Consider the following 27,631-nt stretch of genomic DNA (forward strand, 5'->3'; position numbering starts at 1 on the left):
ATCCACAACCAGCATGATCAGCTATGATGATTGGGAATTACAGGAACTGAAATTCAACACATCTAGAAGATGCTAGGTTGCCTTAATAAATATATATATATATTGACATTTTGATTGAAAAAGCAAAGCCCTTGACTTAATTCACATAACTGTAAACTTGCCAATCTATTTGCAGTGCTTCACACATTTACTTTCAAAGCATGATTCTATTTTATAAGACTAAAGTCCAGTTTTATTCTCTTATCTTTTTCCCCAAATAAAAACTAAAGTGCAAGCAAACAACAAGAATCCTATAGTGGAATACCTTTCAAAATTACAAAAATGAAAATTGATTTACAACTTCATGACAGTATTTAAATTTATTCTTTTCACAACAAACTTTGATTCCCCATTCATTTGAACAGTACCAGGTAATGACTTCAGACTATTTATGATCTCCTGTCTTCTTTTTTGCAAGGATATCCTGTCTTCAGACATCATCAGACCAAACATCACAAGAGAGATGAACTGGCTGGTATAAGCCTGAAGATTGAAAAAAAGGCCATTAATTTGGTTGTTAGTGTGTGATCCTAAGACTGTCTTGTTTCACCTAAGATCTGCTTTGGTGAAACAAGAAGGGCTACAGCTCCATAGTACAGCACATGCCTGTATATTTCAGATCCTGGCTCAGTCACTGATATCCACAGGTAAAGCTGAGAAGGGCTGCTTTGAAATCCTGGAGAGTCTCTACAGGTTGGTATAGACAGTATGGCAGTTTCCTGCAACACAATGCTTTCTCAGCAAGGAAGATGCTTTACTGCTGCTTCCAGGCAATACCAGGGCTATGATTTGGTCCAAAAATGAAAAAGGTCAATTACAGAAAATGAAAGTTACCTTTGTGCTTGCAACGCCAATTTCAGGTCCTGCATTGATATGTACACCACAGTCTGTATCCCTGGATATTGAACTTCCCACTGTGTTTGTAATGCCAACTGTCAAAGCTCGACGATTCTTGCAATACCGCAAAGCCATCAATGTATCAGCAGTTTCTCCTTTAACATATTAAGACAATGACATTATACTTAGATTAGAATGGCAATAAAATTTAGAATTGTTTGACCTGCCCTATTCATTATGATAATGAATAACTTCCCTACTTTGTGAACTTGCTGAAGTTTTGTGTTTCTTCTTTTGGCTGCTTTAAATAGGGAGTGAGAATTATGCTCAAATTCTCTAAAAATTACTGCCATCCATCTGTTTAGCTTTGGTAGGAGGTTAAGGGTGATATTTCCACACCCCCTGCCATATCAGCCAATTTGTGTTACTGTGAAAAGTTCTTATGTTAATTTTAAAATTTACAAAAGCTTAAATGATTTCAAATGTACACTTCTTTAAAAAAATTATTGCTATTTGAGTACCTGTGTATCTATACTTTTGTCATCTGATGAGATGAACTCTAGTTTGCCAAAGCATATCATAAAAAATTGGGTTGTCTTTAAGATGTCCTTCAAGATTACTCCTTTTTTCTAATGCTTCCTGAGATCCTTGCTATTAAAGAGAAAGGAATAGGTCTGTCTTTGTTGTAGAAGTTTTACTTTGATCTTTGCCTTCATGAAGCCTTGATAAATTATTGAAATGTGCTACTAATCATTTGATGTGCACCAGTGTTTATTAGTGGTACTTATTAGTAATGTAAATATGCATATAAGCCAATTTTTTGCTTTGGCCTTTATATACTGGCTTCTTTATTTGTATGCTGCTTCTTTCCATACTGTTTTGAAATGTCCTTCAGAAATTCTCAAACTGAGAAATAATATCCATTAAATGAATAATAATGACATTACACTGATTACTAAACTAATCATTGCTTGCAAAAACGTGGAAAACACCTTCAAACAGAAAATTCAGTGTAAAATAATACAGAATACATTCAAAGAAACAGGCATTTGCTCCTGCCTGAAAGGCAGGAAGGCAGGCCAAATGAGTTCATGAGGTACAGAACTTCTCTTCTTCAGCTCTCCCCACCAGCATCAGTGATCCTTTAAACTTCCTAACCAATGGCAAACTCGGATCTTACAATATCATGAAACAGTTAAAACAGAAATAGAGCATTCCTCAAATCAGGAGCAAGACTTGTGTTTTAAAGTGCAAAATCAGACTCTTAAATTGGCCCCAGAAATAGGAGAAATATTTTTGTTTAAACACAGGCATAGGCAACCTCATCCCTGAAAACCTTACTTTTCAAAACTGCCAGATGCAATTTCTGAAACACTCAATGGAAAACCCATTACACCAATAATAAATATCCACATATGGATTATAATAACCAGATCTTCCTCTCCCAGTTGGAATACCAATGTAGAGACAATTAAAAGCTTACATTCAGGAATCTCAACATAAATTAAGGTAATAATATATAACAAAATGGCATGTTTCCCTGAATTCTCTGTATTCCCCAAATTAAAATATAAGGCAATTTACCTGACTGGCTGATAAAAAAGCACACATCATCTCGAAATACAGGGGTATTCCGATCCAGAAAATCACTAGCCAGTTCCACCATGACAGGTAGCTCAGTCAGTTCTTCCAATACTTGACGAGTCTGTATCAACATAAAGGCAACACAGCCAGCTTTAACTCTTCTGACATTAGGTGAGATCAGACATTAGCCGAGTAAAGCAAAATTAAACCATTTTGTAGGAATATTGCAAACTACTGCTTTAAATCACACTAAGAGGGTCACGGCAAAACAGACTGATTCTAGTTAGCAAAGGAGTGACATAAGATTGTATACACTCCCCTTATTTATTCAACCTATATGCTGAACAGATACAGGTAGTCCTCAGGTTATGATGGCAATTGGAACCAGGACTGCTGTTGCTAAGTGATACGGTCATAAAGCACGACATCACAATCCTGGCAGTCCTGGTGGTGGTTGTAACCTGAAGATGTGTGGGTTATTAAGTGGGAAGCAGTGGGAGTCCCAGGAAAGGAGCACAGGGGTGCCAAGGGGGTTGGGGGAGGCCGGGGGAGGCTCAGCACAGACCGCATGGTAGTTGGGGGAGGCCAGAGGAGGGGGGTTCTGCAGCACCACGTGAGCACAGGAAGGTGGTGGGGTGGATGATGCGGTGCCGCATGAATGCAGAAAGGCTGTGGGGTGGAGGGCGCACCGCTGTGTGAGCACAGGAAGGCTATGGGGTGGACAGTGTGGCGCTGCACAAGAGTGGAAGTGGGGCCTTACTGGAACGACTTGCAACCTTCCCTACCAGCTTCCCCATTGATTTTGCTTCTGGGAAGCTGGCAGGGAAGGTCATGGCTCCCTGCGACATCATAATCACAAGTGGGGCACCCACAAGGGTGCTGTGATGGTCAGAACTTTGAGGATCGGTCATACATCCTCAAAGTTAATGGGGAAGCCAGCAGGGAAGATTGCAAGTCTCTGGGGTAAGTCTCCCCCACCTGTGCATCCTCTCCCAGCACCTCTGCACTCATGCCTTGCCAGCCACTCATATACCCCTTGCACCCTCCCTGAATCATGCCCTGATGCACCCCCTTGCACCCTTGCGCATCCTCCCTGATCCACGCACCTCTCACGTACCCCCATGCACCCTCCCTGACCTTCGTCACACCTCTCAGGCATCCCCTTGCTCCGTCCCCCACCTAGCAGCAGCCACTTACCTGCCTGCCAGCCTGGGACTTGCAACTTTCTGCCAGCTTCCCCACTGACTTTGGTTGTGGAAAACTGGCAGAAAGTTGCCTTGTCTAACGACTGTGGTATTCGGTTACTGATGGCAACTAGAACTGCAGGGATTGCTGTTGCTAAGTAGTGCGGTCGCACTTTATAGCTGCATCGCTTACCAATGGAAATTCCAGTCCCAATTGCTATTGTAAGTCAAGGACTACCTGTACTGAAGTGATGGATAGTTTCTGCCTTTTAAAATCAACTATTAACAGTAAAGGAACCATCAGTCAAAAATATGCCACAGACTAGCATTTGGTACAGTAGCCTTGAGGCCTTGGAAAAGATATTCAGATACTGTGATGTGTCTATACCTACAAAGATCAGAATCATGCAGGCCTGTGACAGTTTATGGATGCAATATTTGCACTTTGAAGAAGCAGGATAGAAAGACACTTTTGAACTTTGATGTTGGACAAGACTTCTGAGAATACCATGGACAGCCAAGAAAACAAACAAAAGGATAACCAAACAAATCAACCCAGAATTCTCACTCAAAGCACAAATGACCAGGCTCAAATTGTCATACCTGGGACACATTATGTAAAAACATGGCTCTCTGGAGAAGTTTATAATGCTGGGAAAGATGGAATGAAAGAGAAAGAGGACAACCAGTAGCAAGATGGATAGATTCAATTACAGTGGATGCACCATTGGAAGACCTGAAGGACCAAGTTGGGGACAAATCATCCAGGAGAAAATTTACTTGTATGGTTGCTAAGAATCAACATCAACCTGATGGCATATAATCAATCAAAGAGGTTCATAGTTCTATGATTAATACCACTCCAAAAGCTTGCTTTTTAAAACATAGAAAACTCTTATAGCCATACTATGAAGAACTTTCTCAGACATTTTTCATATTTTAAAGTATTTTAAACTTACAGCCACAGCAGCATGATAACTGGTTCCACATCCAATAATTATTAATCGTCTGCATCTTTTGATTTCTTTCAAATGATCCTTCAAGCCACCTAAAAGAACTAATTTCCACAAAACAAAAACAATAAGAAAACTTTAGTTCTGTGGAAATTCCTATCAGACATTAGTGGTAATGTTAAAGGAGATTAGAATTTTCCTCAAATTTACCTTTGTTGGTCTCAAAGTTCACTCTTCCTCTCATTGTATTGAAAACAGATTCTGGTTGTTCAAATATTTCCTTCTGCATGAAGGCACTGAAGTTCCCTGTTGTCGTCATTTGAATAAAAATGGCCTATTAATGTTACTGTTTAATCAAGGATGGTATTTACAACAAAATAACCTGGGACAGAATGGCAATTTCAGCCACAAGCCAAATTGCTTATGTTTGGTCATTTAAAGGAATGCCTATTCCCATATGGCCTGGCCATGACAAGATATCTTCTTGGGGCCTTTTTGACTATACTGTCACCAAATGAAGGTTGCACTTCCAGGGATTAGATTTTTACCACATTTAGTTTTCAGGGCCACTCAGAGAGTTTTTCATTAATAATGGGATCTCTAGATCAGGTCAGGATGATTGAAAGCCTCTTTAAAAACATACTACCATTATTGTTTACCTCATTTATGGAATTTCAAAATGATATTGTTATATATACATTTATTTGCAACCATAGGTTTTAGCAAAATTAAATGATATTGTTATATTTAGACATTGGATTGTATTTGTAAGAATAAAAAAAGTTTGATGAAATACAGCCTTGCAGGTAAAAAGATGTACTCCTTAAACATGTCTGCCAAATACCCTCATTATCTATATAGGCATTTATTACATGTTTTGTTGGCAAATTATGATCAATTATTTGAATTATTCTTTGTGTATTTTTAGTTTTATAGTAATGATGCATAGATTAATTGGTGATCTTGTAGATCTCCAATGCAAGACAAGGTAGAGTATAAATGGCTTCAATGTTTATTTGTTTATATTTGTATATTATTCAATCCCAACAGACTCCAGATGGTACACACAAATCTTAATAGCTACACACCCATATTAAAACAAAACAATAACTAGATGGTCTCCCAGAACAACTTACTATGGATGAAGGTCCATGAAAAAATAATGGTTTTCAAGGCCTTCCAAAATGAGAGAAGGGTAGGGGCAAAATGTATTTTCAGGAGCAATGAATTCTACAGTTGGGGCTATCTCCGAAAAGTCCAGCCTTTTTATGTCTCCCTCCTTCTCATGTGGATGAAACCCGCAGCAGACCTGTTCTAGAGGTTCAGACAGGCTGGGCAGAATTATGTTGTAGATGCTAGATGTTATATAGGACTTTATAGGTCATAACTAGCACTTTCATACTTCTTCCCAATCAATACCATCTTTCCTGTGGCTAAGTCTGCATCTGAATTCCCATGGAAAAAGATTCAGTTGATACTAGGTAAGTTGTTCAGCTGGGCTTACCTTTCATGATCTGCTGCAGCTCCATTTGCAAAGTTTGAATGGCTCGAGATGGGTCATCGGTAGCAGAACGTTTTAGCCGATGAATGGAAAGCTTTCCATCAGCCACTGCTGCAATGTCATCATCTTCTAGAAAAATAACTCTGTTGGTGTGCTCAATGATGGCACTGCAAAAAAGCCAAAACAAATACAGATAAGGTGTGAACTTCCAAGCACAACAAAGCTTTGTTCTGTGGGAGTATATAAGCACTATGAATAACCAGAAGCATGAATTATACATCATCCAGTTCCTGACTGCAGCACACATATGTCAGGTCGCAGAACATCCATGCACTCTAAAGAATCTGGAATCTGCACACAGCTACTAGGAACAGTTTATATTCTTTAATACCATCATTCCCTCATCTCAAACACGGACTGTACTACATATGACCATGCTGAACACATTTTTATGAATTACCATTTAGATTTAGAACCAAAGGCTATTTTTCCTTGGACTTGAGCCAGCAGCAGTTCATCAGTTTTTCCAGAATTATTTTGCATCACTGACTAACCAAGAATCAGTATCTAGGGCTATACAAAGCATTATGAAAGGGTGTTTGGCAAACTCAACTGGCTTGAGCAAAGCACCCCTCCTCTAGTTAATTAATAAATAGCCTCATCCCCTAGAAGGATGGGCACCACTGCTCTGTAGGCTTTCTCCAGTTCCTTGCATTTGCAAACATGGACAACACATCCTTTGGGACTGTCAGCAAAGCAGCTGGGGAAAATTGCTGAAGCAGCTGAGTTGAACCCCACAGAATCTCTGGCTATTTTACTGTTTCACTTGGGCTCACATGCTTTGTTAAGAGCTCCTTTTGAATGCTTTGCACAATGCTGTTAAAATTACAAATATTTATGTCTGTTACCTTGCATCTGAAGCAAAGAAAAATTCAACTGCTTTATCGCCTACAGCATGAAGGCAGGTTGAACTGTCCAGTCTTTTCATTTGTGTTTTGCTCATATTCTTTACATTTTCTATATTACCTATCAATGAAAAGCACAAGCATGTCACATCCTTATACTATCAGGGATGAGTATCCTAATTGAAACCACATCAGAGTTGAAATCAAATGATTGAACTTCATGTATTATGAAATAATTGCTACTACTTCATTAACAATTACTAAGAAAACAAAGCGAGACAGCCATACATACACACCATTTTAACTTCAATGAAATTTTGTCAGAATTTTTAAGTAAAGGTTTCTTTAAGATAGTTAATATTTTTAGTACCCTGGATTTGTACTTAGTGGACGTATACAAAGCAATTTTGGCTAATATAATCAGTTCCTTCTCCCCCCCCCCCAAATACAGGGATGGTAATAGTACTATAATAACTTACATGTTCGATATAAAACAGGAATTTGTTCAGTGGAGAGCTTAGATTCGCTACGAACTCCAATGAGTAGAGGACTCCCCCTCCTGACAGATGATAAAACAACAATGAAAGTAGTTATATTCATTTTAAGAAATAAATTCAGAGATATTTTTGCTTCAAAGAAACATGTAAGTCTTATGTGCAACTTCTGTGCTGATATGCCAACTATCTATTTATCAAACATCACAGCCCAACTGATAGCTATATTTACTAACCTGGTAGCAACAGCTTCCCCTGGAAAATGGATACTTTTGAAAACCAGTGCAAAAGCCCCTTCCTGTGCAGGAGGAAAAAAAAGATTAAGAAAAGAATGGATGAGATGTATATAAACATTATCTAAAGAATGAGTAAGATAACATATCAATCAAAAGCTCCTTTTCATATCTTTAATGATCCCCAATAAAGGAGTAAATCAAAATGAAAAAGTAAGAGAATACATTTCATCCACTGTTGTGCATGCATATAGGGGGATGATCCCCAATGAACCCCATCAGATATATTTCTAATGATGAACAAATTAGCTTCCTGATTACCAGTGGGAAGACGTGCATTTTTAGTCCATGTCCAACTGTAGAATCCACATATTCAGGTCTATTACGTGGTTATTAACAGGCTGCAGCCTGACCCTGATCAATCTGATATCAGATTGACAGCTGTAAAGGAAAACAACTACAGATACTAGGAATGCATATGGATTTCATCTGGGTTGGCATCTCATTTTTCACCTATGCTCTGGACAAGCAAGATGATTTTATGAAAAAGAAAATATACTAAGGCGTTTTGAAAAGGATTGTCTCTCTTTAAAATGCACCCAACAACTTCACTTGGTTAAACTCTGTACGTGAAGCATAATTCAATATTATGTAAACATTACTGATGCTAGGAAACAAAGGGAATCTCCCACTCACCAGCTGCTGAATGACTCTCTCAACCAAGACAGAAAAACTCACATCTTCGGTTTCTTTGTTATCATACACATATTTGATCAACTTTGGAATAGTTTCAGTATCTGTTTCAGATTCAAATTCATAACCTTTCGTCTCCTAGAATGTTTTAAACAAAATGTTAAATCTGAGTTTCTTACCTCAGGCTGTTTTCCTTTGTATACTGTACAATAGCATCAAGTGACATATAATGCCTTGACCACTATTGCTATAATTCCCACTCCCTAGCATAATCATATTCTCAAGCTAGATTTTATTTGTTTAGATTTTATTTATTTTTAGGACTTTATTTAAACATGCTATTGAAAGAGCATGAAATTATAACATAACAATCTAGAGTCACTGGACTAATTCCTGCCAGAAACTACATTGTGTTATTCTTTAGCTCAGTGTTTCTCAACCTTAGCCATTTTAAGATGTTGGCTAGGGAATTCTGGGAGTTGAAGTCCACATAGCTTAAAATGGCAGAGGTTGAGAAAGACTGCTCTAGCTGATATCTGGGGAACGGGGAATCACATAGAGAAGGGAGGGGGAAAAGCTGTAGAAAAAGCCTTGCCTCCATGAGGGGGGATTGGATCTGGAACGCATTATCTGGAGTTAAATCTAATGGCAGGCAGGGACAGATCTTTCTAACGAACTAAACCTTTATCTCTACATATAAAAGTAAATCATGCCACACAGTTTGGAATGACACAATTTGACTATATGCATTAGTTTACTATCATCTTACCAGAAACTTCCGTAGGTCTTTGTAATTTGTAATGATTCCATTATGGATAACAACAAATTCTGAAAGGAATATATAAGGAAATAAATAAATAAGTAGGCAAGAGCAAACTATGAGAGCCCTTGATTCAAGAAGTGGGTTGAAGCTGCACATTTTTTAAAAATAGCACTAGTATAGTGCTTCATACAATTCTAGTTTTCTGTTCTTTCAGCCATGTGTCGTGGCCGGCTCGGCCTCTCATGAGGCCGACAATGAGCAGCCAGTTCCGGAGTTGCCCGATGAACCGCTGCCTGAGGAGCCACAGGCAGAGGAGGCTGCGTTGCCCAGTAACCAGGAGACACAGCGGCTGCTGGTTTCTGAAGAAGTCTGGGGAATCTGAGCTGCCACCCGCTCCCAGGGCAAGGGCTCGCCGTGTAGAGAGGAGAGCAAAGTTGCTCTGCAAGGCTTCTCGCAAGAAAGGAACCTCGCCCGTCCAGTTGAGCAAACCTGGGGTTAAGAAGAGCAGCAAGCTCAAGCCTCTCTGTTGGAACAACCGTCCATTTACCCAGACTCTGCGTGCCTTGACTCCATGCGTGAAACCTCGTACCTTGGACCTAGACCGGCTGCCGACCCTTCTACAATGTTTGGACTTCGCCTGACCACTTTTGGGCCTGGTGCTTTGGATTTGGAACTCTCTCAAGGCAACCTTGCTGGGCTTTGGGGGACTAGATTTTGTGTGTGCGCGTGTGTGTGGGTTTGCACTCACATTTCCTTTGCCGCTTGTTTATTTGTTTCACAAACTTCTCAGTAAAGTTTGCAACCACCTCTCTGTGTGTTTGTGGGTGCATGGCCTGAGACAGGACACAATGGATATCAAGTACTATAACTAAAACCAGTAAAGTTTTGGTTGTAAAAATCAGAAGATACTGGTTGTTTGGAGAATATCTTGATCTGTTAATAAAGGGTACTCTAACACCAGCAGATTCAGGTCCTTTACTTTCACATGTCAGGAATATTACGGCTGCAAAATTGCTTTCTGCTGGGGTTTAGAAGAAAAATATGATGTAATCACCTACCTCATTTAACATATACAAATACTTGGTGGTGGCTCACTGGTTTCAAAAGTTACATCTAAGGATTTCTGGTGGTTTTTTTTCCAGAAGTTACCTACCATTACTTTTATCTGATCGTTGGGGGTGACTGTTGACAGCATTGGGTACTCCATGAGTAGCCCAGCGAGTGTGAGCGATGCCAAAATGTGTCTCAAAATCTGCCTTTAAATCCAAGCCTTCCTGCTCTGTACAGGAGGAATATATAATAATTTGTATTATAAAAGATAGACAATTCTAAATTTCAAACTGTTCAATGTTTTGTGGCTATAATGTTAATGTTCTTTTGCATTATAAGGGTGTGTTCTAATGACATCACAAATATTAGTGCAAACATATCCCATGCAGAAATCACATACACACACACACACACACACACACAAACACGCATGATTAATACTTTCTCAATATAAAATACATTACTTCCAATACTGAGCAAATTCAAAATCCAGATGAAAATGTCTAGACTCAGCATGGCAAATCAGCAATAACGATTTGATTTATTTATATTTTAATGAAAGGATTTGTTTTAAGGAGCTTTTATAGCTATAAAAGAGTTAATGTTTTGCTAATGAAATGCATCATAAATTGCATTGCTTGTTTCTTCCTATCACGTTAGGTGTGACTTCTGTTACCATTAGATCTCAAATGAATATAGGATTTACATCATCCTCAGCTTCATGTAATAATTGGTAGATGTAACTTCACAAAGTAAAACGTACTGTATATTCCCATCTGTCTTTCCTATGATATTCTTACTCCTATCAGAGGTTTAGACTTACGTTAACACTGAAAATATTAGGGAAAGGCTTGGCTTGTGGGACACACTATTGCATGTACATATAATTCTTATTGAATATTACTCAACAATCTCATGTTGCATCATAACTATTATATACATTTGAATACGATGTATTTATTTATTTATTTATTTATTTATATGTCAAATTTATATCACCACCCAACTCCCCCACAAGGAGGGACTCTGGGCGGTTCACAACAAAACAATTTAAAATCAGCAAAAACATAAACATAAATAACATAAATAATACAAATATAAAATACAGTTATTTATAAAGGAAAGGTAGTAAAATGTTCAGAAAGTGTTTGAGAATAAAATATGCAAATAGGACAGATCAAATCCTTGTTTAAGAAAGTGTCATTGTAACCCTGTCAATTAACAATTGAGTAATCAATAAATACAGCAAGGTTCTTAGTCCCACTGAAGTGCTACTTCTAAGTAAACATGCTTATGGTAAAGAGTGGCCATAAATGTACCAAAATGCAGATAATGTTTTGTTATACTTACTTTGCAATTCCTCATCAAGAGCCTTTACTTTTCCTCTTTTTTTCACTAATTTGATGTACCGTTCTTTATCTTTATTATTATTCCCATCAATTGCAACACCTGTAATACAGAATATATCTTATTATATAGTATTCCTGATTATTTAGCATACACATTTGTTTAAACAGAACATTAGAATTTTTTCAGCGGATGAAATATTTTGATTGATTTATTGATTTATATTTTAATGAAAAGATTTGTCTTGAAAGGTCTTTTATTAAATGATAACTATAAAAGTACTTAATGTTTTGCTAATGAAATGCTTCAAAACTTGCATAGCCTGTTTTTCCTCTATATATCTGATTAATGTTTTAAAAATTCTTCCTAGTGATTGATAATGTGCCATCAAGTTGTTTTTGATTCTTAGTGATTACATAAATAGATTTTCTCCATGATGATCTATCCCTAATCTGTTCTTTCAAATCTCCCAGTTCATTGCCACTGTAACTGGGTCTGTCCATCTCGCTGCTGGTTGTCCTCTTCTTTCCTTCCACCTTTCCCAGCATTAGAGCCTTTTCCAGAGAACTGGGTCTTTGCATAATGTATCCGAAGTAGGATAAATTGAACCCTTCTTTTCAGCATTTGTGCCTTGAGTGAGAACTTTGGGTTGATTTGTTCAATGATCCATCACTCTGTTTTGTTGGCTATCCCTAGTATTCTCTAACACCAAGTTCAAAGGTGTCAATACTCTTCCCATCCTGCTTCTTTAAAGTCCAACTTTCGCTTTCATAGAGGGTCACAGGGAATTCCAGTAGTAATGTATGGCTGTGAGAGCTGGACCATAAAGAAGGCTGAGCGCCGAAGAATTGATGCCTTTGAACTGTGGTGCTGGAGAAGATACTTAAGAGTCCCCTGGACTGCTAGGAGGTCAAACCAGTCAATCTTAAAGGAAATCAACCCTGATTGCTCATTGGAAGGATTGATAATGAAGCTCAAGCTCAGATACTTTGGTCACCTAATGCAAAGAGAGGACTCCTTGGAAGAGATCCTGATGCTGGGAAAGATTGAAGGCAAAAGAAGAAGAGGATGGCAGAGAATGAGATGGTTAGATAGCATCACTGAAGCAATGAGCATGAAACTGAGCAAACTCAGGGAGGCAGTGAAGGACAGGAAGGCCTGGCGCAATATGGTTCATGGGGTCACGAAGAGTCGGACACGACTTAACAACCGAACAACAACAACAACACAGGGAATACCATGGCTTGCATGATTCTGATCTCTGTAGTTACAGACAAATCATGGCATTTGAATATCTTTTCCAAGTCCTTCATGGCTACTCTACCAAGTGCTAGTCTGTGGCATATTTCTTGACTGCTTGTTCCTTTACTGTTGATGGTTGATCCTAAAATATGCAACCTATATGCCGCCCATCTGGGGGAGATGGGCAGCATATAAATTGAATGAATGAATGAATGAATGAATGAATGAATGAATGAATGAATGAATGAATGAATGGCAGAAGCTATCCATCACTTCAATATCTTCATTGTCAATTTTAAGGCTGGTTGTTCCACCTGTTGTCATTAGTTTGATCTTCTTTATATTTAATTTTAGTCCCATTTTTTCACTGTGCTCTGACTTTTAGTACTAAGGCTTGCAAATCCTTTGCATTTTTGGCTATCAGGGTAGTGTCATCAATATAGTGAAGGTTATTGATGTTTCTTCCTCCAATTTTAAAACCACACTCATCTTCTTCCAATCCAGTTTCCCTTAATATATATTCCGCAAATAGGTTGAATAAATAAGGGGAGTGTATACAGCCTTGTTGCACTCCTTTGCCAACTTGGAGCCAGTCTGTTTCATCATGTTCTGTTCATACTCTGGCTTCCTGACCTGTATATAAGTTGATCTGGCCTGTTATAAGTGATTCTATAGGCTAAAGTTATTACAAAAAAATAAAACTCTGTATCAGATTGTCTTGTAAGTTTATCTGTATCTCGTGTCCTAGGTTCAGCAGTATATTTTTTAAAAATTGCCCAAGAACAATACATCTCAACAAAATGAAACTAACACTGATTTGCATATTACAAGTCTCTGATTCTTGAATTACAAGCTGCTGCAGGAAGAGATAAGTGAAGGTGCTGTTCCATTCACTGTAAGAATTCTTCAGAAATCTAACTCAGTGTGACACAAACACAGCTTACGTAAGCTTTCACTTGCTCAAATATTAAAAGAATATTAAATGAGAATGGAATTTTTCTTATAGAAAAGACAGAATTCTCCCATCTTCCTTGCAGGTGCAGGCTTCATACATTGTACTAACGCATGGCTTGTTTTTAACACTGTTTGTTAAATAAGCCACAATAAGTTCACACATAACATTAAACCACAAGCTACATTATCTAAGCCATAATGGCTGGGTTAATTATTAATTCTATTCAGAGACTGCTATTAAAATGCTTTTGGAAAAGCAATAGAAACAAGATGACAATAATTGTCCCTGTCCACTGCAAAATATTTTACACACCTGCAGAGTCATATCCTCTGTATTCTAGTCTTTGTAGTCCTTTTATCAGTGTTTCAAATATTTCTTTCCTTGTCCGTGGTACTCTGTAGTTCAAATAAGCAAAGATACCTGTTGAAAAGAGGATAATAAAAAAATGAAATACTAATATGCCAATATTTTTGCCACTCATAAGTTAATATGATTTCATTCTTAATTATTCCAGTTTAAAATAATATAACCCAATTTAATTACTCAAAAGATTAGCATACCAATTTTAATCAGTACCATGGGTTTCTTCCCCAGCTCAGAACACAATAAATCCAAGATAGGTGTAGGATTAGTACACTTGTTAATTATAAATCCTAAAGAGAGCCTATTTGGTGTAGTGGTTAAGGCATCCGGCTAGAACCCAGGAAACTGTGAGCTCTAGCCCCACTCTAGGTACAAAGCAGCTGGGTGACCTTGGGTCAGTCACTCTCTCAGCCCTAGGAAAGAGGCAATGGCAAACCACTTCCAAAAAACTTTGCCAAGAAAGCTGCAGGATTAGTCCAGGCAGTCACCAGGAGTCAAAAACTGACTCAAAGGCACATATACATACAAATTGCCAAATATTCCCATGAAACCAAGTTTGCCAATTGAGATAAAAGCTTATCAGTTATTTCATCATGGTGGCATTTGCCGCAAAGATAGCTATTTTATTGTTGTAACTCGATTAATTAGCAAAAAGGATAATTAGAATATTATTGCCTAATAAATTTAACCCTTTAAATGTTGACAATTATTTGATTATATTTGATCAATTCATTTTGGCTGAATGCTTATTTCTGATATGGCCAAAGTCTCCTTTAAAATAAGAAAACATAAATATTTTACTAATCAGGTCTTATAGTATCTAGTACCATAAAGTTGTGTATTTTTGGAACCACAGTTAAGCAGCTATTCTGTACCTTCCCAAAGGTAGATAAACAAGCCTAAGTCAGAATTTAACCAAGAACTGATCTGGATAACTCTGGACTATAGCTAGTATTTCACAGATCTGTTAGAGAGATTTCTAGTAAGACCTACCAGATCCTGCTTGCTGGCATGAACCACAACAGAAAAGTTGCCCCAGCCCAGCACGAAAATCCCCTGAGGTTAGGGCTATTAACAATTTTCCCATGGACTCAGCTCAAGTTCTTTTCTATTTTTTCAGAGCAATATTTTAAATACTTCAAACGTTTTCACACATCCTCAATTTTTGTAAATCAATATTTTATAACTTAGACAGACAGCAGATCTTTTATTTATAAAAGATCTGTCAGGGTCCTGAGTTGAGGCAGTGTTTTTATGCTTTGGTCTCTCCAGGAAAGGTCTTTTTGCGGGATCTATCCACAAAGAAGCCAGTGTGCTGAGCTTGGTAAAGATTCCTTGTTTATACTGAACTCTAGCAATGCTCCTATTTAAGCATACAAGGAAACTCAGAGGCCACTGGAGACTTTTCATTGAAAATGATAGCAGCAGTCTAGACTGCCAAGGAATATATTACAGTTATTTAGACGGTAAGAAAGAAAGTTTCGTTTCATCATATACATACCCTTGGGCCTTCCATTAAATGTATTGATTGTTCACTTTCAAAACATAAAGGTCACAATCCAACACAAAGTTAAAGTTCAGACCACTGGACATATATGTTCTTAACTCCATGGTTCAATAGTAGGTGTGACTAATAGCATCCCCCTCCTCATTTTCCTCCTTCCATAAACAGATGGGCCTCTCTTGTTTAAGGGCTGCTCAGGCTGGTTTGGAAATAGCTTGCATTGTACAATAAATCATCCTGAAGTTACAAGAGATAAAAATCAAACCTGAACAGCCCAAAATCTAAATTCACAATGAGCAAAGGTCTGTACAGCAAAAGAAATAAGATTTTGAATTTTTCCTTACTGTAACGTAAATCACAAATGTTAACTATGGTTGACAATACCCTATTTCTTCCCTAAAACTGAAGTATTTTTTTTAAATCTTGCAATACCATTTGGAGATTGATACATGTTTTAAGTTTCTTGTCTAGTTTTAAGCACCTTTTAAATGCTATTACTGCTTTGTAAAAGCAGTGACATTACCACTAAAAACACTTAAAATTAGACACTTTTAAAAAATGTATAGTTTTTAATTAACGTTCAGACTATAGAAAAGTTATAAAAAGCTTTGTGGCCGTGTAAATAGGCATTTTATTGTGGCACAAACTAGTTATGGCAAATACACAAACATGAATAATGGGTAGTACAATCATTATCCAGAGGATAAACTTTTATTGTTAACTAGACCACTTCCCCTTTGACCTTGTAATCTTTTCTCTTCAGCATGTTGTTGTTTTCATTATCCAAGAGATAAGAAAGTACTTAATACTTTTAGTTACAGAAGACCTAATCACTGGGTTTGATAAAAACAAAATGGATTGAGTTGTTTTAAAATGATTCCACAGAAACAATTTCACCCAGGAAAGACTCTTAGTCTCCAAAAATGAATGAGGGAAAGCATCTCTGCTGTGACACTTAAAAAAGAAGAAGCTCAAGCAGAGAGTGAGCTAGAAGTGATACAAGCTAACCTTTGTTTTGAGACTCCTCCTTTAATATCCTAAAAAGACTTTGAAGTTCTTGCTTCCTCTTTCAGGAATGCAACTGGTTGGTAAAAAAAGACCCGAGTGGGGAAATTCCACAAGAATGTCAGTGCTTATTTTACCAGAATCAAGATAGGATCCTTTTATATTTCAAGCCTAACAAGTAAGCTCAGCACTCCTTTCCTTACCTTTGTTGCTTAAGTATGTACTTAAGCTTCTTCAAACAAGCGTTTGTGTATTTGGGCTGTAACTCTCAGAATTCCTCAGCCATTGTCTAGGAATCCTGGGAGTTTTAATCCAAACAAATCTAGGGGTTGCCATGTTAGGGAAAAATGATGCATTGCTCACTATGTTAAAGGTCACATCCCCACCAAGAAATCCATTTTCCATGATGAAGACAATATGCTGAGCGGACTCATCTCTGCCTATAATTAGGCTTCCTCGTAACTATTTTGCTTCCTTGTTTTACAAAAGTTTCCATTTTTAAATGGATTGAGGTCCCTCCTCCATTCTATATTTGTAAAACAGTGACCCTGTATTCTCTTGCAGTTAATTAGTCAAATTCCTCAATCTCCAAATGTGCAATGCACCTATTGATCACCTTTAGGCACTTGGCTGAAAATTACCCTTTAAAACAATTGAAAGATATCTTAAAAAGAATCCGTCCCAACCATAATTGGTCAGGAAGGAAACATACTGGAGAGCATGCCATGCTCATAAACTTCAAAGGCCTACAAGGTTGGAAGTGGAATGCTAGGCTTATTCACTGAGGAATGAAGGCCCATGTACAGTACCTTGAACTCTTGGAGGAAGTTCAGGACATACATCTAAAATATAATGTAATAGTGGCCAACTTTGTAATCCTAGATACTGTTGGACTCCTATCGGCTACACCCATTGGTTGTGGTAGCTGGGAATAATAGGATTATAGTCCAACCACATCTGGGGACTCTGTTGATTGTGGAATTCTGGAAGCGGTAGCCTCAAAACATTTGAAGGTCCCCTGGATGAAGAAGACTGCACCAGTACTAGACTTTATGGCCCTTTTGTCTAACCAAGCACAAAAGTTCTAATGTTCTAGGAATCCCTCCCTTTAAAATAATGTACTGACTTAGAAACCTCCGCTTTTTCTCACTGATAAGGTTACTAAACTCACTGATATTTCCACATGTGGAGTAAAGGATTGATACAAATAAGGCCAGTCTGGCTTAGAATTTATGATGCTAATTATATACAACTCGATTGCTATGTATAACAACATATAAAAAGGTGAAATGTCACACATACTTTATTATTTATTCTGTTTGGATGGAGATATTTTAAAGAAATTTTCATCCAAAAATAGGAAGTTTCCCTTCACCATTTCCAGCAACATTTTTGGAACAGAGTTCTGATTTATATATTATTTTACCTCACCAAACTTTTCTACATCAATAATGGGGAACTACTTTGAAATCACACCATACCCTTACCATACTATTCTGACTCAGCCATACAATGTCTTGGTTAGCACTTTGTTGAGGAGTGGAACATCCCTATTTCTGATTTCTAGTATGTTTGTTTATAGGTCTTGAATTGGTAACTAAGGGACAATCAAGCTGATCAGGAACAAGACATTCCTGATCAGCTTGAGCACAAAAACTCATTCTGAACAATTTAGATGGGTCAATTATTCTAGAACAAAACCATCTTTTTGAGCTCAAAACCATTTCTTACTCACATTGCAAAGAAAATACATAGCTTAACTGTCTGGAAGGAAGCTGATTTCCTGTTCCAATATAAAAATTTAAAAGAAGTTTCATTGATTTTCTCCATCCAAAACCTTATTTATGGGCTCAGTTGTAATCCACACCTACTCACCATCAAACAACCTATTTTACTAAATTTCATTATATTATATTTATGGAGACCATTCCCTTTTTCTTCTATATTATGCTACCATCATAGGAGTTTTGTCCTTTTCAGGTGCTTAGAAGTGCATTTAATGAACAGGCATTGTAAGGAACTGGGACAGAAATCTTCATCCCAGCTTAACACATAACAGAAACTGCATGTGTGGAAGGCTTCATCTGCGCTTACTGGAACCACCACCCTGCGCATGTAGAATTCAAACACCTTTTTCACATTTGAAAAGGGCTAATCCTGCTGTTTCTGGTGAAATGCAGTTTGAGCAATGATGTGCAAACGTTAACTTAGCTTAGTCTGAGGACCTATTTGCCATCAATACACTGCAGTCCAGGAGGGAAAGTGCAACACTTGAACTGTCCCAACAAGCAGGATTTGTCTCAGCTAAAATAATTCCTGAAGCTAAAATCTCACTGTAGTAGACAAAAATAATTTTAAATGGGTACTCTGCTGATGACCCAGTAAAAGCATTTTTAAAAAGTAGAAATATTCACCAAATATGGAACTTGGAGAAGGAAAACAAAAAGAATCCTGAACGAAAGTTTAACAGCTAGCAAATAACCCTGGAGTAGTTTCGCTTGTCAGCCTTCACTTGCATTAAAAATTGGTTCTGGTAACAAACAGAAGTTAGATTTTCTACGGTATCCATTACCTTGCAGACACATTTCAGACCAAAGGCTAGAAGGAAATGGCATGTTCTTGCCTCAACTGCTTTCGTGCTCTCACAATGTAACTACCTTTGAGAAGACGCATCAACCCAATGAGCTATGGGGCAGAACTTGAGTTTGGCTGAAACTACTGTAGTCCACCAAAAACTAAAGGAGGATGCTGGAGGAGGAAAGTTAAGTAAGCACATGGCTAGGTCGTCCTATTCCAATGGCCACCCACAGGAAGGAGGGGCAGAGCAGTGGAAAGGAAGAAAAAAAAAAGAAAGGAAAGGAAAGGAAAAAGAGGAGGGGAATGGGGAAGGAAGAAATAGAGAGGGAAGCATGGCTTATAAGCACGTCTCCTTCTGTGCCTTTTTATATGGGAGGGGGGCAATGTTGGAGGGGGAAGGCATTCAGCTTCCATTTCCTTTCCGACCACCGGGCAAAAGACAGCGGTGCTCCCCCCTAAGGGTACAGGTTGATCTTACTACTCGGTTGGAACGACTGAGCTTTTACATGGCAGACATTCTGTCCCTCCTTCGCCCCCCCCATCGTTCCGAACAGCGGCACCCCCTGCCTTGGGCCCAGATGTGCAGCCCTTCTGCCGCTCTAACCGCGCGGAGCCGCTGGCAATCAGCCAGCTCCGCTCGCTCGCTCGCTCGCTCGCTCACTCACCGCACATGGTTGATGCCCGACCGCGCACGCAGCCCCTTTCTATCGCTGGGAAGACTGGAACCCCGCGCACCCCGTCACCTCCTTTCTTTTTCGCCTGCCTCTTTATAACGTGACTTGGACCAGCCCCCTTGGGTGGTTCATTGGCTGAAAGCACGAGTGCGGGAAAATGGGGCGGGGGGAGGCCGTTCCCAGCTCCTTGCTGGCTCCAGCCGTAACCCTGGCTCACGAGGTACAACCAAGACCAGGGGAACGCTGGGAGGTCGAAAGAAAGGAGGTGCCTTTTTTGCCCCCGGGAGGAGCCGCCTGCGTCCTGGGATGAGGGGTCCGGTGCGCCTCCAGATGTTGTCGAACTCCAACTCCCAGCAGCCCCAGCCAGCGTGGTCAGCGGGAGGTGGAGTTTTGCAATATCTAGAGCAGTGTTTCTCAACCTCGGCAACTTGAAGATGTGTGGACTTCTATTTCCAGAATAGCTGGCTGGCTGGGGAATTCTGGGAGTTGAAGTCCACACATCTTCAGGGTTGAGAAACACTGCTCTAGAGGGCCATAGCTTCTTCCTCCCTGATTAGCAGCAGAAGGGTATCAACTGATACCTTGTCTCCTTCATCTCCACCCTGGTCAGCTTCATATAGACACTTCCCATCCTTCAACTCCCACAACACTTTTGGCCATGCTAGAGGGGGGATTTCACTGAAGTCCTGTGCAGCAGGAGGGTACCACGCTAGAAAGGAAAACGTCATCTTTCTTCCAAGGGTTCATATGCTATCATTTTATCAAAACAACCCTAAAGGGTAAGTTAGACAGAATAGAGAAACTGCTTTTAAGTCAAGTCAGAACATTGATCCAGCCCATATGTTGCACACTAACTGGTACCAGAATTTCAAGCAACATTGTTTCCCAACCCAAATCGCCAATGCCAGGAATGGCACCTGGAACCTCTGTGTGCAAAGCGATGGCCCTCTTTTCTCATAGGCTGATGAGGAAAATCCATAAGGTTCACATTTGTATAGCTGCCCATCTCACATAGTGACTCTGGGGGGTGTACATAATAATCAAAGTATATAAAATCCATTAAAACAACCAATTTAAATTAAAAACAAGTGAAAAACAAGTAAAAATGGTGGCAAAATATATAGAGAACGTGTATACCATTAACTATCATACAGCTGTCTAGCAGGCTCCTCTCTATCATGGGATCCCCAAGCTAGTTGACAGAACCATGTTTTAAGGGCCTTCCAGGAGGCCAAAAGGGTTGCAAGGGCCAGCCTCGCCTCAGGGGGAATGATGTGCCACAGGGCGGGGGCCATGGCAGAAAAGGCTTTCTTCCTAACTCAACAAAACTCCCTGCTCGACAGGACCCACAACATGCCTCTCCTGCCAGACACCCACCTAATAGCATGTAATTAGTCAAAATCACTGCAAAACCCTATTTGGCTCTACTGCATCTGTTCCAGGTGACTGTGAATGGTATTGTGAGTTGACCAAAGATTATAGACAAAGTAATTAATCTTCTCCTCTGGCTTTGTCTCCTTCTCCTTTCAGTGAACAAAGCATCTGCTAGTCAAGATACTGTAGCATGAATGGGAATAGCATGACTTCTGTGCAACTAGTTCTATCCTGTAGAGTGGGAAAACTGAAATTGACAGATAAGCAGCAACAGCCTGTTATTTTCTGGTCACTGAAATCGGCAAAGGTCAGGTTACCGCATCTAGAAGTAAATAGACCCATTGATAACATTTCAGAATACAACTGAAATGGCATTAAAAAAACAACATTGTACTATTGTGCCCCCTGTTTTTATCTATTAATTTATTTACATAACTTGATATATTCCTCATCTCCCAAGACTCTGTACAGTCTTCAGTAATAAAGATTAACATGTATTAAAATTAAAAGTAGAGGTCTGCACTCTGCCCTTTTACCTTAAAAGGTAAAAAGGGTAAAAATAAAAAAACGTGGAGTGTGGAAGTTGATAGGAAATTCAGAAAACAAAGTACTGAATGAGAGGGCAACAGCTGAGAAAGAAATACATACAATACACATTTCTCAAAATCCACCTCTGGCAACACCCACAACCTCTGGCAATACCAACTACCCACACCTCTGGCAATAACCACAGCATGTTGTGCGTCCTGTTGATCAGGAAGTTTTGTCAGGTGGGACCTAGGAAGAAAACCTTTTCTGCCGTGGCCCCTGCCCTGTGGAACATCATTCCCCCTGAGGTGAGGCTGGCCCTAATCCAGATGGCTGTATGACAGTTAACGGTATACATTCTCTATATATTTTGCCACCATTTTTACTTGTTTTTTACTTGTTTTTAATTTAAATTGGTTGTTTTAATGGTTTTTTATGTATTTTGATTATTATGTACGCCCCCCCAGAGTCACTATGTGAAATGGGCAGCTATATAAATGTGATTAATTAAATTAATATCATTGCCTCCAAGGAAATAGGTGATAAAGCATTACAGATTTTACAAGCATTGAACATGTTAGATAGTGTGGGTTAAGAGGAAAATGCTGCTTATTACCAGTATATTTAAAGATGATTTGTGGGATAAGATGGGGGTTGTCAGGGCATGATTACACTGTAGTAAATTACAAGTGGGAACAGGACCAGTACAATAATTAATATCATTTTGGGGACATATGAGCTGCTGCTTATAGATTTTGCATAGGCCTCTGGTTGACCACTGTGGATTAATCAGGATGTCGGAATCAATGGACTTTTTGTCCTGATCCAGCTTTATTCATCTTGTTCTCTGGATAGTTTTCAATAAAAGAACATCCGGTGTGTGTATCAGCACATTGCAGATATATCTTAGCTAGTGGGATCCAGGAAACAGTATGTTGGCAGTCTCTAGATTAGAGATCCTACCTTGCATAGAAATGTGTGAGGTTGCTAAGAGCTTTGGCTGGGCTTATGGCAAATCTGCCAAAACTGGAGATATTGTTCGTACTGTTAGCAGGGAAAGCTGCATCTGGCACTAGTATGTCTAGGGCTGCTATCTATCTTACTAAAAAAGGTTATATGAAGATTGACCAAAGCCATAATTTTTAGTTTAAAACTCTTTTCTTTTGTGTTTTTTTAGAATTGTGGAAACAGTACCTTTTCTTTCATTTCTTCTAGCTGTAGGGCTATTATACTAATAACAGTAATAAAAAGAATGCTTAAAAATGAATGGAAGAAAGTCAGAAAATATGGTGTCATATGAGTTGCTGGGGATGCGTATGAAAATAGGATTCATAGGTTGATAATAACTGCATGTTATGCTCCAAGGAACAGTGATAATCAAAAAACCAGAGGTGAATTTTGGGGAAAATTGTACATCCAATTGCGAATGAATGCAATCCATAGGGGAAAAAGTTATGCTTGTGACACAAATACATGGGTGGGAAGAAGATGAGAAGGCACAGAAAATATGAATCCTGTATGAAAAACTATTAGAAGGTAGTTTAATGTGACAACAGAATGAATGGAAGCTCATGTAAGAAAAGAGGAAGCTATTTAGAACAGAGTGAAAAATATTATGTTGCAGAGTGCTACAAAAGTGTGCATACTTACACTAATGGGAAATATGAAAAAGAATGCTTAGTGGAATGATGAAGTTACAGAGGCTATGGATAAAGAAAAATTGCTTTCAAAAGAATGATTGCTGCAGAAAGGAAGATTGAGATATTGTATCATAGGCTTAGAAAGGAAAAAGACAGTTGCAAAGAATGTAGTCTGAGACCAAGGAGCAGTTAAGATTAAAAGAGGGAGATAAAATGAATTCTTATGATGGAAATAAAAAGTTGCTGTGGAAGTGGGTGAAGAGGGTTAACCAAGCAGTTTCCACAGAGCAAATGGAAATGAAAAATAAAAGTTATGAAATTATTTGGAATAAAATGAAGGGAGGGAATGCTGAAATGAACATTTTGGAGATTGATAGGGGAATGATAGTGATATGTTGAAAAGTAGAATTGAAATGAATGCTATAAATCCTGGTGTCCAAGAAAAAATAGACAAAAAGGAAGTAATACATTGTGTTATAGTGTTGAAAAATTGTGAGTATACAGTGTACATGATATTACTGGAGAACTGTTAAAATATAGGCTGTGATATGCTTATGGATGGCTGTGCAATTTATTTAAAATGTGTGTGAGGACTGCATCTGGGTCTGACAACTGAATAAATGTTATTCTTCCTCTATACAAAAGGACAAGCATAAAAAGTAAAGGGGAATGCCTGGGAAGCTATTGAGTAGAATTCTGATTGAAAGGGTAAAAAAGGTGACTATGATCAAAATGTTGGCAGCTATCAGGCTTCTCTCAATAACAACTAGAATTAGAAGCAGGCACAAGCAAATATTCAAGGATGCAAATCTCTTGTAAGGTTTATGATAACAAAGCGAATGAAGCTATTATGAAAGAATTATAGCAATTGCCAGGTAACAAAAATAAGCCCTATTTATAATGAAATCAAGGTTCTACTTATGCTTATTTTTTTCTTCTCCCATGTGCATGGTGCAAAAGGCTTGAAATCACTCTTTTGGATAGGAGGGACAGTTTCTACCTGTCCCTTATTTGGGGAACGGACTTACCTGATTTCAAACTTTTTGCCTCTGACCTTGTGAAAATTGGTTCTCACAGTATTTTATGCCAGGCAGGGGTTGTGCTCATCAGACTTTGCTTTGTAAGAGTCACTGAGAACTGTATGAATGTGAGTAGTAAAATGTGTTATATATTTGAGAAAGCGTATGATAAAATAAATTGGCTTCAGTTCTGTTTTATGCAAATATGAATTGAAAGTTGATCACTGAATGGTTTAAGGGTAGCGTATGCTGAAATTAAAGCATAGCTGCTGCTTTAATTATTTTTTAAAAGGACTATCAATCACTAGGTAGTGCAAGAGGATTGGAACTCTTGGGATTAGAGACTAAGCCTGAATGAGGGAAGAAAATAACAGGGCATGGTTATCACATCACACCCTCTCTGTAAACTTCCAGAAAACTCTTGGTTGGCACGTTTAAAGAGTATAGAACTGATTGGATTCCAATTTCTTATCTGTTCTTTCTTAGCCATTCTATTATTCTTAGGGATGGCGGTGCTAATCAGGTAGTAATTTGAAGCAGATTTAGCATTATAGATTTTGACCTATAATATAGGATGCAATGGGAAATATTTCCTTGTCCCTCTGTTACATAACTTGAAGAGAACTTCCCCCAAGCCCCTGCCTTTTTAAAGATTCTCCTTCTTTCTCTGAATTCATGTTGATAGAATCAAAATTATTTAAAATGTATAATGTAGAATTATTTTTAAGAACCTTCCACTACAAAACCTTAATTACATATAGTTAAAGGCTTAATTACAACATTTGGTAGTTTTATTGGCTAGGTAAAATAAAAACTGACCCAATTGATCTCTTATTAAAGCAAGTTAAGATTTAAATGTTACTTTTCCTTATTTAAATTTTTGTGTAAAAGTTATGTTGGATTAAGGAATTGCCATGCAAATAGTTTATTTGCTTAATTATGTACTTAAGTAAGATTGCTTTTGATAAATAGATAAGAGAATGGACACAACACTTTCATGTTAAAATAAACTTTAATGATTTAGTTTTCAATGCCTTCTAATAGAAAAGGACTAGAATGGTGATTTCATTACCAAAAGCATAATATCCCTGTATTTTGCAGAAGCAATACATTTTTTAATAAACAGTAATTTTTAGTGCCCTTGCTCTAAAACTGTTCTGTTGTTGGTGTTGCAAGTAACAATAGATGAAAGAAAAAGATTTTGAAGAGAGCTGAAGAATTATACTAATTTTGGTTTATAATTTATCTTTGCCTGAAAGAAAAACAGCATTCAAAGAAATAAGCAATAAAAAGGTAAGTTAAAACACATTAAAGTATAATTAGTATACTACAGTAGTTATACATATAAAACAATCATATAAAAACTTATTATTGAAAAATTCTAAAAGCTAAACTGGAAATAAATATATTGATGCTTTTTCTTGGGAACAACATAAGAGAAATCCTTTTTTGCCTACCAAAAAAACAGGCTTCTGAAAGTGAGAGTGCCTCTCCTGCAGATTTTAAAGTATAAACAACTTTATAACACATCAGATACATGTCAGATAGTGCCTCAGATACCCAAGTCTTCAGCCATCTAATGTGTTTAAATCTTAACATCAATATCTTCAGTTGAGCTCAGAAGTATAGATGGGCAACACTCACTGATTCAGGAATGGGATATTCCAGAGAATTCTAGAACATTCTGTTCCACCTCTGAGTAGAATAGCAGTTCCAGGACACCTTGAAATGCTTCCAGTTCTGGAAATTGCCAAACTGCCACTGGAATGCCATGGTTAGGAGGTTTGACGTGGTTCTAGAGGAAGAACAGACTGCTCTGGCATTTTTTACTGCACCCTGTTCCCAATTTGGTGAGCTTTCCACATCCTTCTGAAAAAACAATTGACAATCAGATGAGTTCATGGTATCATGCAACAGATGACTGTGTAGTTGCTGTATTTTGCACCAATGATCTTAGGATGTAAGGAGGACATGTATTATTGTTTCCATATTCAATTCATTCAGGAATAGTAACATAAAATAACAACATAACATAACCCTGTCCCTTTTGTCAGCTGGTCACAGGCAATTTTTTTCCCCTTTTCCTGGAACAGGTAAGGAAGAAAAATAGGAAGGCTAACAGATTTCATGGGGAAGCCCTGTAAATCACCTTCAACTCCTGCTTTGTTAATGGTAGCAATAGCCTGCAGTCTTAAGCATTCATTGAAACAGACTGATCTTTATTTTATGATTTCACCTTTACATTTATTCTTTTAAAACACACACACACACACAACCACCTTTTCTTCAAAAGCAGAGTTAAAAACATTGAACTTCCATGAAGCAATTTTTTTTTCATATTGGAATACTGCTAATAGTAATAAGCAGAGCACTTTAATAGTAACTTGGAAATACATATGCATATGATACATCAGAGATTGAGATATATACTACCTAGGTAAATGAAACAAAACTGCATGCTAGTGGTTGTAAAGGAAAACTACTATACAGGTAGTTCTTGGTCAACGACAGTAATTGGGACCAGAACTTCTGTCACTAAGCGATGCGGTCGTAAAGCTCAATGTCACGTGACCACATCTCTTAGCAACAGCAATCGTGGCAGTCCTTGCAACTTCCTGCTGGCGTCCAACAACCAAAGTCAGTGGGGAAGTCCAAGGTGGCTCACAAGCAGGCTGGCAGTTAAGTAAGTGGTTGCTGCAGGGCAGAGGAGGGTGCAATGTGTGTGGCACAAGCACAGTGAGGCTTGGGGTGGCTAGTGGTGGTTGCAGGAAACTTACTCAAGCAACTTGGGACCTTTCCTGCTGGTTTCCCCATTGACTTTGTTTGTGGGAAGCCAGCAAGAAAGGTTGAAAATGGCAATCTCATGACTGTGGGACGCTGCAACCATTGAAAGTGCGAGCCAACTGCCAAGCGTCCAGATTACGATCACATGACCACAGGGGTGCTGGGATGGCTGGAACTTTGAGCACTGATTGTAAGTATCCCTCATTCATTGTAACTTTGAACGGTCGCTGAACAAGTGGTCATTATCCGAGGACTACCTGTGATCTGATGAATACACTAAGGAAACATATGGATGCATGGTTCTTACTGAGCTCAGAATAATATTTTGAAGATTTGTTTAAAATTCACACTGTTAGATGCACAGGATTTTTTAGGACGGCAGC

At 38.4% G+C, this 27,631-nt stretch overlaps 1 protein-coding gene across 1 annotated transcript in view; it reads right to left on the reverse strand.

Annotated features, from left to right (window-relative positions):
• The window catches only part of GFPT2 (glutamine--fructose-6-phosphate transaminase 2), a 28,431-nt gene extending 8,415 nt beyond the window's left edge, over positions 1-20,016 (reverse strand). Inside the window, exons 1-15 of the mRNA XM_007421926.4 lie at positions 19,895-20,016; positions 14,093-14,200; positions 11,587-11,685; positions 10,340-10,465; positions 9,193-9,251; positions 8,427-8,561; positions 7,734-7,795; positions 7,483-7,562; positions 7,007-7,124; positions 6,102-6,265; positions 4,808-4,903; positions 4,604-4,701; positions 2,461-2,581; positions 874-1,031; positions 408-522 (exon numbers count right to left, since the gene is read on the reverse strand). Of these exons, the coding sequence (XP_007421988.1) occupies positions 408-522; positions 874-1,031; positions 2,461-2,581; positions 4,604-4,701; positions 4,808-4,903; positions 6,102-6,265; positions 7,007-7,124; positions 7,483-7,562; positions 7,734-7,795; positions 8,427-8,561; positions 9,193-9,251; positions 10,340-10,465; positions 11,587-11,685; positions 14,093-14,200; positions 19,895-19,901 (1,546 nt within the window). The 5' untranslated portion in view covers positions 19,902-20,016. The remainder of the gene's footprint in view (positions 1-407; positions 523-873; positions 1,032-2,460; positions 2,582-4,603; positions 4,702-4,807; positions 4,904-6,101; positions 6,266-7,006; positions 7,125-7,482; positions 7,563-7,733; positions 7,796-8,426; positions 8,562-9,192; positions 9,252-10,339; positions 10,466-11,586; positions 11,686-14,092; positions 14,201-19,894) is intronic.
• Positions 20,017-27,631: the final 7,615 nt, after the last annotated feature.

Source organism: Python bivittatus, unplaced genomic scaffold (assembly GCF_059951505.1).
Source record: "Python bivittatus isolate LINGU-HERP-01145 unplaced genomic scaffold, Pbiv_v1 ctg000080_np1212, whole genome shotgun sequence".
Taxonomy (NCBI): Eukaryota; Metazoa; Chordata; class Lepidosauria; order Squamata; family Pythonidae; genus Python; species Python bivittatus.